Raw genomic sequence first — 12,711 nt, 5'->3', positions numbered from 1 at the left:
AGTCTAGAGGTCTCATACACCCAAGATCTTTCGCTCAATAACTCGAATTACAATCTTAACACTTCAAAGTGTGGGCTTTAAAATGATGGAAACCTTAACTCTCTCTCTGGAAGTAGAAGATAACTAATTAAAGTTATTAGGAAACCCTAACCCTTTAAGAGGGTATTAATAGTGTTCCCCACTGGGCTTAAGTGACTTGAGCCCATCAAGGCTTGGGTCACTTAATTTATATAAAAAAAAAATGGGTTCTAATTGATTAATTAACCACATAGAACCATCTAATTAATCAATTAGCCAAATCCAAAGATAATTATCAATCATTATCTCTGTGTAACCTTTCTTAATTACCAAAATATTCTTATGTATAAGAATAAATTTAGAGTCAATTCTACCCTCATAAACCATGTCATCATGATATATGAGCTTAGAACGGGGACTATTGGGACCTTTAGGAGTATTGGCTCCCTCATAATCAAATTATGAAATTGATTCAACATTCAACTAAAGGTAATCAACTATACTCCAAAACCTTATGTAAATAACAACGAGATGAAGCTCAGGTCCATGACCTATTATCCACTACATGTAGACTTCTTATGAACTGATAGAAGGTAGTGTTATCAACTATCAAGATTACCTCTCAAATCCTTGAATTATAAATCTCACTTATTATGTGATCAACTAACATACTCTTAACTCGAAGGAGCATATGTCAAATTCCACTAAAGGAATTACTATAACCACATATTTCATGATCACATGTCCTCTGGATCACCTAAAGGGACACACTATCTCAATCCCATGAGATATCATGATGTCTCTATTGAGAATACTTGTTGTTACTAGTCTCCAACGATAGTGACTCAATGCATAAGGATATATGACTATTCTAGGGTCTTACCCATAGTTCAAAGTCTCTTATTGATTTTGTTATATACTCAATATTCTCTCAAGGTTGAGAGTCATTGCAGTATAGTAGCTTATTGAATCATCATAATTGATAGTCTTGCATTATAATTCATTGTAGATCTTGTCCAATGTGTATCACAGATACACTAGTGCACTCACCATGGGAAACCCATCGTAATGGCTAAGACAAGTCATCCATCAAATTAAGAGGTGGTGCACTACAGTCTCTACTAGATTGCCCACATTCATGAATCGAATGTGGACAACTTAACTACTTACAAGGAACTCATGACTTGTATCTTCTATGTAATCCCTAATGCACCTAAATCATGTACAATATAAGAGACATGAGTCGAATACTCAAATCAATGCCAATACAACAAAATGCTAGCAAGAGGACAGTTAAGTTTAACTTTGTTATATCATGTCTTGCTTTTAGGGGCTCAATCCCAACAAACTCCCACTAGCCTCGCCCAAAAGCAGATTGAGTACCGTAGAAAGATTTTGCTCCACAATCACATCACCTCCCTATACTATTTCATAATAAGGTAAGACTTCCTCTTTATGTGTTTTCTCTTCTAATGGTACTTCTGTTCTTTAGACGATGTCATCATCCCACTATTATCACATAACAGGATCTTAAACAATTATAGTTAAGAGAACTACCCATAAGCCAAAAGGCTTCCTTTGTTGCCATAGAAGTAACAAAAACCACTTAGAGTGTACACATACCCAGAAGTAGACCTGTAGGAATCCTCATCGAACTAAAACTCTAATTTCTCAATACGAAAGGAGTACTAACTCATCGCAAAAAATACTTGAGTATATATTTGACATCCGCCCAAATTTCAAATCAGGAAATTGACTAATATCATTCATTATTCCTACAGCAAAGCAAATATCTAGTTTAACAATTAACATAGTATAATTAAGGCTATCCATTACAAAGGCATAAGATATCGTCTTAAATTGATCTCTCTCCACAAATGTCCAAGGACATCGATTCTAAAAAAGACAACTCCAAACCTAAAGGGTAACAAACCTTTTTTGGATTTTTACATCATGTACTTGAAAAAATGCTCACCAACCTAGGTGACTTGGCGTAATTTTCCTATTCTTACATTCCTAAAGGACCTTAACTCCAAGAATATATTGTGTCTTCCTCTAGATTTTTATACAGAACTAAGTAAACTACTAGATCTTGACTTATGACAATATCTCTACATCATATTCATTGAGTAGATCGCCATCCACTTACATGATCTTAGAGCATCACCACGCTTCCTTATGTCTTCTTATATACACTAGTCCTTTTGCTATGAAAATGTTTGGTTGTTATATTTCATAAATAAGACATGCTGCAATAGATATGAGTAATTTGATGGATTTGGGTATGGCCACTATTGAAAAGGTTTTCTATAGTTGAAACAAAGTTTCGAACTATAACCTTTAGCTATAGTTTTAACCATATAAAACTCAAGCTTTCCATCTACTCCTATGTTCCTCTTGTAGACCAACTTACATTTATGGGTTTTATCCCTTTAGGTGCTTCTACAGGAACCCAAACTATGTTAGAATACAAATATTCCAACTACCTTCACATAGCTTCTTGCCTTAATTGAGCACAAACGTTGTTCACTACTTTATCATAATCTTTGGGATATAAACCTCCCACTGTGATGAGATACTGAGGTACTAGAAATCATAGAAATGGTATGTCTCTTACTCTATGGATCCATAATATCCTGTGCAAAAATAGGACTATCTTCTAATACATCCTCTCATCTATATCACTTTTTGCCTTATTCCTTATCATATAATCTTCATTAGAAATCTGACATTTGTGTTAACAAATATCTTATGATAATCCTAACTATTAAGGTAATAACCCAAAAATCCTCTTAGATATCCTATAAACTGATATACCTCTTAAGGAAAATAGGTATTACACAATCTATAAGACATGTCACCAAAATATTCTAGGAAAATATGAGAAACCTATCCATGATCTCACTATGTCCATCCAAGTTTGATATCTTCTTTTCACCTCTCCATTAGAATAATTGGAAAGGATGTTGAAGGGATAAGATTTAGTAAAAAAATAGGAGATAAAAGAGGCAAATAGTTAAGAAAATTTCAAATAAATATATCCTTATAAATCATAAATCCTTTAATTAATAATATTTCTTACCAATATTTAAAATAATAAAATATGTCTGATTTTACATAATTGTCAATATTTCTTTTAAATATTTGTATCCGATGTTTCTACAATCAATTTAGAGTGCTAACAAAAGTTTAAATTTGAATTATAACCTTTTATTTATTTTTTTCTTTAATTTTTATTAAAAATCTAACCATTTATTGAAAATGATTACCTTATCGTTAATCCTCATTTAGTATGATATTTAGTCGTTTATTATTAAAATATTTCATCTTCTTATTTATTGTAATTAAAACAAAAAAATATATGATCAAAATTTAAAATAAAATAAAAACTAAAAATATAATTTGATTTCCCATTCAAATCCATCACCCTCTTATTATTATATTTTGTTGAATTTTTTTATTTATATATTTTTCTATAAATAGAGAAGAGTTATCAAGAAAACATTAAATTAAAAAAAAAAAAAAAAAAAAAAACAACTTCAAAACATGTTTTTTGTTTTATTTGTTATAAAAAAATATTTTTTTATTAACTCAACCAAACATGTTTTTTCTATTTTTAAGAACAAAAAATGTTTTCCAGAATTCAGTTTCCAAACGTAATTTTATTTCTTAAAAAACCAAAAATTGTTCTTAAAAACTATTTTTCAAAACAATTTTCAAAAATAGCAACCAAACAGACCCTAAATTTCATTTATTTTCAATCTATAAATGTTATTGCTAAGTATGTGATAGATTTTTGTTTTTTTTTTCTTTTAGTACACCCATTATTTAATATTTATATTCCATTAATATTTATTTTAGATTTCTCATTATGGCCAACTAGATAATTAAAAAGTGAAATTGGTTAAATTACTACTTAAGAATGGATAATATATTTGTACATAAATCCTACAAATCTTATAATATTTTAATAGGAAGAAGAAAGAAATTAATATTTTAATTACTATACAAACTTTTTCACCTCCACCTCCACCTCCCCTCCAGCCATCTATATCATTAGAACACAACAATTTTAAACAGTCCTATACAGACTCAGTACTTTATTACACATAACACAATTACAAGACACTTGTCATAGACATCTCATAACACCATACATCTCCTTTGTTTTGTCCATGCATGGGGATTGCAAAGGTGGAGAGAAAATCAACCCACAAATGAACAATACACATTCTAAGTATCAAATAGACATGAAAATAGAAGATCGGAAATCATTCTTAAGCTCCTTATTCTTATGTTGCTTTGAAATAGGGCAAAAAGGCATTTAAAGTATCTTTGTCCTCTAGTTCTAACTCACTCAGCCACTCTTCCTCTCCTTGAACTACTTTACAATCCTCTACACTGTTTGAGTTGAATAAGAACTTTTTCTTGGTAAGCTTTAATTCTTTGTGAGTAGATAAAGGGCAATGTATGCCAATACGTAAATGAGGGAAAATGAGATTTGAAGTGTGGTAGAGTTTCTGAGGGAGCTCAACTTTCCAATCTTAACTTGAAAGATTATTTTCTCTGCTTGTTGCATGCATGGATTATAGAATCGGTTTCTAAGACTTCATTAAATTTATTAGGTTGTGTTATTGTGATGGGCCCCTCTAAATGACCCATGTAGGTTCTTCCATGGGCAACTAATAAAAATATGGGAAACAAAACATGCATGACCATCTAGGGCCATGGTGAATTAATCTTGGACGATGGTACTAAATGTAAAAGTTTTATTTGATTTGCATCAAAATCAGCCTATATAAACATATGTTGATTTGGTACTAAATGTAAAACCTTATTCATGCCTTATTCCCCCATACCTTATTCATAATGTGTCCCGTCTGATGTAGCCCGTTTTGAGGAGTCCATTTAATGCAGGTGTAAATTTGAACAACCTCAGGAAGAAGTGTTTGATCTGTAGTTTATTGTTCTGCATTATAAATGCTAGGTACTGACATACAAAGGTCTTGCTAATGTAGGATGTCTACTTTTGTGAGCAAAAATTGTTCTATATGGAAAGTTTGATTCCTACATAGAGGTAGGTTGGTGGAATAATTAATGTGCTTAGTTAGAATATAATAAAAAAGAGGAGAGCTAAAAAGCCACTTCTTATTCGAAACACCTTCCATCATTTCCTAATTTCTTTCCATAGTCCTACCATCCTTCCTCACCAAAAATTTATCTAAGATGGTTGTCTTTGAAGCTTATCCCTGTATATGGCTAATCTGCAACTCTACTTACCCACTGGAGCCATGTTTAAAAACATGGTTTTAAAAATTGGAGTGGATGGGTTGCACCATCCTCATCAATTGTCATTTCGACCATAAACAATATAGTTTTGCACATGCCCTAGGTCTAAAATTGATATTCTAAAACTCTTTTAATTAAAACTCTTTGAAAATTAATATATATATATAATATATATATTATTATATATATATATATATATATATATATATATATATATATATGTGAAAGTTAGAAAACAGTTAGAAAAGTTAAAAGTGTCTTCACTTAAAAAAAGATATTTTTGGTTATTTTTAATTATTTTCCTTTTTATAATTATTTTGAATTTTAATAATATAATTATATATTTGTGAACAAAATGATTATGTCAACGCCTCCATTTTTAATTTAATTTAATTTTTTTTATTTTACCATCTAAATATGTTATATATGAGTTGACTAAATGAGGTTTCTTCTCTAAAAAACTTACTTGCCACCAACACTCTTTCTTAATCATTTTTAACCTCATATGAACTCTTTTTGGGATAACAAACAGTGACAAATAGTAAATGGACACATTGGATAAAATGCTTTTCAAAAGGGTTAATAAAATGCTTTTCAGAAGGGTTAATCTTCACTTGTAGAGAAATACTAGCACTTTCATGAGGCTAACCTTTTAAGTAGCCTCTCCTTTGTAACATTTGATGTAATAGAAGACTTTGAAGGGGGAACCTAGGAAGACTAAGAAGGAAGGTAACTAGCTTGCCAGGTAGCCCAGTTGGTTAGGATGAATGATGGGAGATGTGGTTCTAGAAAGAGGCACGTGATCTTAATTTTGAATCTTACTATTGATGATACTTTGATTTACCGAGTGTCGATTGTTAGGAGGGGCCTAAGGTTTGGGTCCCTATGAAGAGTCCTAAGGTTTAGACGGTTCTTCGATTATCTTAAAAAAAAAAAAAAAAAAAAAAAGATAGTAGGAGGGTAACTTAACCACCTTGGAACCCAACAAAGAGGTTAATTCTTCAATATTGGGGACTTTTTACTATTCTTCGAGCTTATTCTCAATTTTGAGATGACTTTACATAAAAAATGAGTCCATAAGCAGTCACAAAAAAGCAATTTATCATAATGCAAAGAGTAAATGGGAGACTTCCTACCCTTTTCTTCCTCTTCCCTTACTTTAAAGTCATAAAAGAAGCCCCCTCTTGTCACCTTGGTAACAAAACAGTTAAAAGTCTTCATAACTAGAACAAACAAAGAAGGAGATAAGAGGGTGCCTTGTCTCAACCCGCTTGGACTTTGAAAGAAACTAAAAATAGAGCCATTCACAAGCAAAGAAATTGTTACAATAGACATGAGGAATTGTATCCAACATATTCACTCATTGCCAAATCCCATGATTGTTGGACTTCTGAATATCCAACTTACATATCACCCCTTATCTCAAACTCTTCAGTCTAAAATCTATGGCTTCATTGGCTTTCAAATTTGCATCCAAATTTTAACGGCCTTCAACAAAAGAATGCTGAATCTTCGAAACAACAAAATCAGCATCCATTTTGCTAAACCTCATTTTGTCTTCATCATGACAGCTTGTCTAAAACCACCAGAAATACCATTTTTCAAAGTCGGCTGTTCGCCTTTAGTTAGAAGTAGAAGTAGAGGGCGCCCTTTGCCCAACACTTCAGAAAAAGTAAAAAAGGAGTGCGAAAGAAAAACTTGGTTACAAGAATTGAAGGTTAGGCCGACTACTTACTTTAGCATAGCTACACCTAAAAAAGTTTTCTGGTATTATATAAAAATAAGATATTATTGATTCTATTTTTTTAATAATGAAATTTTAAATTATTTATTTTAGAAAAAACCTTACATGGATATATAAGATAATGTCATGCTCACAACAAATAAAATTATATCCTTAGTTTAAAATACCAAGATATTGAGAGGTGGATATTAAACAGGGAAAAGATAAATAAAAATTACCATGGAGTAAAAATGTTTTGCATTTAATTATAAATTATTGTCTACTCAAGAAATTTTTTGATAGAAAAGCTAGTCCATTAGAAAACATAACTCAAAACACATTTGGGAGTGATTCTCGTTAAAGTATTTTTATTTATAGTACTTTTGTTAAGAGAATCACTTAGTATATGGTTGGATACATATTCTATTTTTTATTTTTTAAATAGGAAGTCTTATATAAAATATAAGAATTATTATACAAAAACAAGTAAATACCTTATATTCTTGAAAACAATTTATAAAAATTAAAATTTAAGGAAGTAAATTTTTTTTCACTTTCTCAATTTTGAAAAAAGTTTTATAGTACATAAGATAAATGAATTCTTCTATTTTGAACACAAAGGGAGAGTATTTTAGTACATGCTCTTGAATTGCAACAAATAAAAAATGTTTCATCCTCTTTAACTTATTGCAAAATTAAGGAATACAAGCTTTAATGTTGTATAAATCTCACACTCCATTCCCATTACAATTATGAAAAGGTGTATTTGATAAACACAGATAGGGAACCAAATGGGACCCTTAGCTAAGGTGCCCCAATTATGGTTTACCCATGACTTGGGCAAGTTCTCCCCTAAATTTTTGTACAAAGAGGGACTTGATTTTTATTCTTTTTTCTCAAGAATGCTTGGTTCTCCATGAACAAAGATACAATTCCTAGTTGATCTAGGAGTACCCTAACTCAACTATCTTTTCCATTTAAAAATATAATTATGTTTTTGAAATTATACATTAGATTGTTTCCAATCAAAGATATCATGTACATGCTTTTCAATTGAAGTAGAGCAATTAAGGAAAGCCATCCAACTCAAATTTTTTACACAAATCATAAAATGCATCTCACAATCCCTATAATACAAAAAATGTAATATTGCAATTCAAAGAGAAACAACATATGCACACAAACACTATGAAACAACATACATAAACCAACAGTTTACCTCACATAGATAAGCAATTATATGTTCCATTTTGACAGCCTACAATGTCATCAACGTCATACTGAAAAGTTGGCATGAAAATAAACTATCCATATCCTTCAACCTTGGACAATAATGGATTCTCATTGAGTGAAGATTGCGGAAGCATTTATGGCATATGAGGTTATATTCTGCAACTAAACAAAATAAGATTGCATAAGGATATATACTATTGACTTATTAAACCAAATTAGAAAAGCCATAAGAATGGACTTAAATTTTTATATGGGTTGGTTTGTAAGATCATATTTGATCATTATATGTAGGTTATGTTTAGTTATTGAAAATTTTGAGGGAAATTGTAACGGAAAGAAAATAGAAGAAAAAAAAAGTGAAAAAAAAAATTAAAATTAATAGATGACTTTTATATGCCACTTCTAACTTATTTTATTTATTTTAACTCTTTGATATAAAAATTAAATAATTTAAAAAATATGTAAATTTCAAACTAATTTTATTTATATTTGATTTTCTTTTATATTTTCATAATATAAACAAATATGAAAAAATTATTTTCATTAATATTTATTTTCTTTCCTTAACACTTCCTAAGAACTAATAATAACCGTAAAAGTTATAGATTTTGAATTTCAATAACAAGATGACTCCTTGTAAACCTGCAATCACTTGCCTTATATGTTTGAAATGGAATAGCATTTTTTTAAGTATATCAGCAATACGTGGCAGGTATACGACCATGAAAAGATGCTATAATTTAATGCTTTATTTGGACCAATAACTATTCAGGATCAAATGATAGTTAATTGTGAAAAGGGTCTCACCGAGAATCGCATCGTAGCCTCTCTGAGATTGCTGCAGGCCCTTATTCTTCAATAGGTACGAAACATGGAAGAAAAGCGTTGTGAGTTGCCTCATCCTCCCACTCTACTTCATTCCACCACTCGGTTTGTCCGGAAATGACAATTTGATCTCCCTTGGCACTGTTGGCGTTGAGTGGCAGCTTCTTTAGAAGTGGACAACTATCTACATAGACTGTATTTAAGTAGATAAATGGCAGGGCTTTCCAAAATATGCTCTTCAATTGTGGTAGATCAACTAAGCTAAGTACTTGGAGTTTGACAGATGGACTCAGGTTTTCTCCATTCTCTGCAGATTCACCACATTTACCGGTACCTATTACTTCTTGCATTTGATCACAATCAATTATTGTAAGCACTTTAAGGTTAGTAGCAAAAACAAGCCACGTTAGATCCTTCAACCTCGAACACCTTACGACACTTAGCTGCGAAAGGCTGTGGAAACTGTTGTGGGAACTGACCTTTGAGTTAAGGTAATTAGATTCTGTTGTTTCCTTTCCTTCCCAAGCCCAATCAATCTCCAAATCTTCCAACGAGCCACAGTTTGAGATACAGAGGGTACGGAGACGCTTTACATTGCTGAGAGATGTTAAATTGAGAGAGCTTGAACCATTGAAATTCTTGAGGCATAGACGGGAAATGCAGCTTCTTAGGTTGTCAGAGCTTAGAAGCCTTTTGAAAGCAGGGGCACTTGTTACACTGACTCCTAAATCATGCAAGTACTTTAAGGACTCCAATTCCTGAACCAAGGCTTCATTATCATCAGACAAAATACCATCTTTGAGTACTGTTCTTTCAGAAATTCCAGAGTTGAACATATTAATAGCTTGCAACATTGAAAGACTTGATATTAACTGCTCTGGAATTGAAGAAAGTTGAGGCATGTCCACCAACGCCAAGCATTTCATTTTCCAGGTTCTTCAACTCAATTGGCAACTCTTTTATGTTAGTTTCTGATAGGTTGAGATACTGTAATGAAACCAAATTAGAGATTCCCCTGGGTAATTCAGTTATGCTATTATTTGACAAGTCTAAAACTCTTAGACTTGGCATAAACTGGAAGAAAGTATCAGAGATCATCTTCAAACTATTATCCGCAAGAAACAAAGTTGAGAGATTGGGGCACTTAGGAGACCCTGTTAGTTCCTCAATTTGGTTATCCATCAGTGAAATCCTTTTTGGCCCCATCCATTCAGCAACTTCAGGAGCTTCAGTTAACGTACTGCCGGCCTTCACCAAGAACTTGTCCTGCTCCTTCCCAGTTTCACAAGCTATCCACAATGCCATATCACGGATTACATCATGCAGTTTTACTGTATAATCAAAATAACCTTCTTCTAATAGACATGCATGAATCAGAGTGCCAATAATGTTGTAACCCTGGTTTTCTGCTCCCTTCTTGTCATCAAATTCGTCTAAAAGGCCTTCACAAAACCAACGCTTTATCAAAGCTAATTTTGGTATCTGATAATCTTCTGGAAATAGAGAACAATACAAGAAGCAAGATCTGGAAACTTCGGTGGGTAAGCAATCATAACTGTATTTTAAAAGAGGAAACACTTTGTCCCCCATACTGGAAATTTTGAGGCAGAGCTTCGTAACACTTTTATTGCATACTTCCATTCCTCCGGTGTCTTCTTACAAGCCATGGCCCTGCCCATGGTAGTTAGCACAAGTGGCAAACCGCAACACTCTTGTGCGACGGCTTGAGCGAGCTCTGGTATCTCAGGATGGAAATCGAGAGTGTCTTCTCCAAGCTTCATTCGAAACAATTCCCAGGATTCTGTCCATGTTAGGCATTCCACTTTGATCTTCTTATCAGCTTCCATTTGAGCGCACACCTCTTCTGATCGAGTGGTGAATACTATCTTATTTTTCTTATTTTGGAATGGGACCCCGACGTCTGATAAATCCAACCGCTCCCATAAATCATCTAGCAACAGCACAAACCTCTTTTCGCTCAGGACTCTCCATATGCTCGTAGCTTTCTCATCTCGACTTTTGTTTTTCCATTTATCATCACAAAACCCTATCTTCTTCCAGATGTCGTCCTGAATGTTTTCAAGGTTTACATTTTTGGAAACTGTAGCCCAGATCACAAAATCAAAATCATGGGTTCTTTTAGTAAAAGCATTATTGATTTGGGTTAAAAGGGTGGTTTTCCCAACTCCTCCTAATCCATATAGGCCGATAATTCCCACTTGTTCTTGATGAAGGCTACTCCAAACCTTACCAATTCTGGAATTCATGCCGACAGTTGCTTGACTAGGCCTTTCACTTAGGCGAGGTGAAGGTAACCTCTCAGCCACCACATCCGAAGGTCTTTGGCTCATTAGAATGTCAACTTCTTTCAACTTTCTAGCTACTCTCTTCCCCAACTTGTATCTGGTCCTGCAACGCCTAGGACAGCAACCACCCAGACATTTCTTCTCAACCTCCTCGGTGCCATCTCCAATCAGTTGAGTGACTTGAGTTTCCAGAGTTTCAACCCTTGAAAGTCACCCTTGTACTTGGTCCAGCGGCTGCATTTGTTCCCTTTCAGCAATATCCACCATCCTCTTCACATCGTTCCTTAACTCCCTCAATCTTTCACAAGCGGTTCCCAATTCTACCAGATTTTCAGGGAGTTTGCGCAGGTAATTTGCATGCTCAGTAGTGCCATCCCAGAAGCTAGAGACAATGCGGTCAGCGGGGAGTGAAATGGAGCAAATGTTGCCCATGGTTTTGTCAACGAGGATTAAGAACTAGCTAGTTTTGAGGGAAATGATGAGTGTGGAGAGCTTTGGGATGATGAATCAAGCAGAAGAGAGGAGTTGGTTTAGAAGAAGATATAGTTATTGGCTTCAACATCTCGTTGAAGACGGTGCTTCATGTTCCCTTATTGCCCTTCAGATGTAACTTGATTTCATTCCAAGCGACTTGTAATTCCCATTAATATGTTTGGTTTCTAGAAAATTTGTGGGAAATTTAATTATTATGACTATTTCCATCAATGTTATATATTGATAATTTTTTTGCAATATTAGAAATGTGTTTGGTGTGAAATATTGTATCCAAAAAGTGTTTTTAAGATAATCACTTATCAAGTATTTTTTTGAAAAATATTATAAAAGATTTTTCACAATTACAAGTGATTTTTCATATTCTGAAGAGTGTTGCCTAAATCTTGTCACACTTAAAATTTTCATAGAAATATTATTAATAAAAGCCTAAACTTTAGACCTTCTAATATTCAAACACTCATTTATTACCCGAGTCGATCTATCTCTCCTTTTTACATCATTCCTCAGCTTGCATAGGCCCTCTTGGCTTCTATAAATTTTGAGGAAAATATAAAGGAAAAAAATTAGAGAGGAATGGTAGAAAGAAAAAAAAAATTATATTTAAAATTAATATTTTTTTTTTATTTACTACAAACTATCTAACTTAATTTTCCTCTCCTATATAAAGTTTTTTTCTAATATTATTTGGAGTATTTTTATATTATTTTTATGATCAATTCTTTTTACGATACTCTACCATCTTCTACCATAATATAGGAAAGTTTTATTTTATTGTACTAAATAGATATCGATTTTGAAAAAGATTATTAATTTAATTTTTTA

The 12,711-nt window shown here is 32.7% G+C and overlaps 2 protein-coding genes across 2 annotated transcripts; both read right to left on the bottom strand.

Moving 5' to 3' along the window:
- Positions 1–8,139: 8,139 nt before the first annotated feature.
- LOC117922101 (disease resistance protein UNI-like) lies at positions 8,140–9,925 on the bottom strand. Its single transcript, XM_034840121.1, has 2 exons — positions 9,071–9,925; positions 8,140–8,419 (listed from the first exon to the last, which is right to left on the bottom strand). The coding sequence occupies exon 1, from the start codon at positions 9,922–9,924 to the stop codon at positions 9,112–9,114; it is 813 nt and encodes a 270-aa protein (XP_034696012.1). The 5' UTR covers position 9,925; the 3' UTR covers positions 8,140–8,419; positions 9,071–9,111.
- On the bottom strand, positions 9,844–11,947 carry LOC117922098 (disease resistance protein SUMM2-like). Its single transcript, XM_034840119.1, is given in 2 exon segments — positions 9,844–10,680; positions 10,683–11,947. Coding segments are annotated over 2 exon segments (1,899 nt in total). The 5' UTR covers positions 11,827–11,947; the 3' UTR covers positions 9,844–9,925.
- Between the last annotated feature and the right edge of the window lie 764 nt (positions 11,948–12,711).

The sequence above is a fragment of the Vitis riparia genome, chromosome 9 (assembly GCF_004353265.1).
Source record: "Vitis riparia cultivar Riparia Gloire de Montpellier isolate 1030 chromosome 9, EGFV_Vit.rip_1.0, whole genome shotgun sequence".
Lineage (NCBI taxonomy): Eukaryota > Viridiplantae > Streptophyta > Magnoliopsida > Vitales > Vitaceae > Vitis > Vitis riparia.
This window is presented reverse-complemented; position numbering and strand designations above follow the sequence as displayed.

Excerpts from the sequence above, each read along its gene's own strand:
- LOC117922101 (XM_034840121.1), bottom strand. The coding sequence starts at position 9,924 with ATGTTCAACTCTGGAATTTCTGAAAGAACAGTACTCAAAGATGGTATT.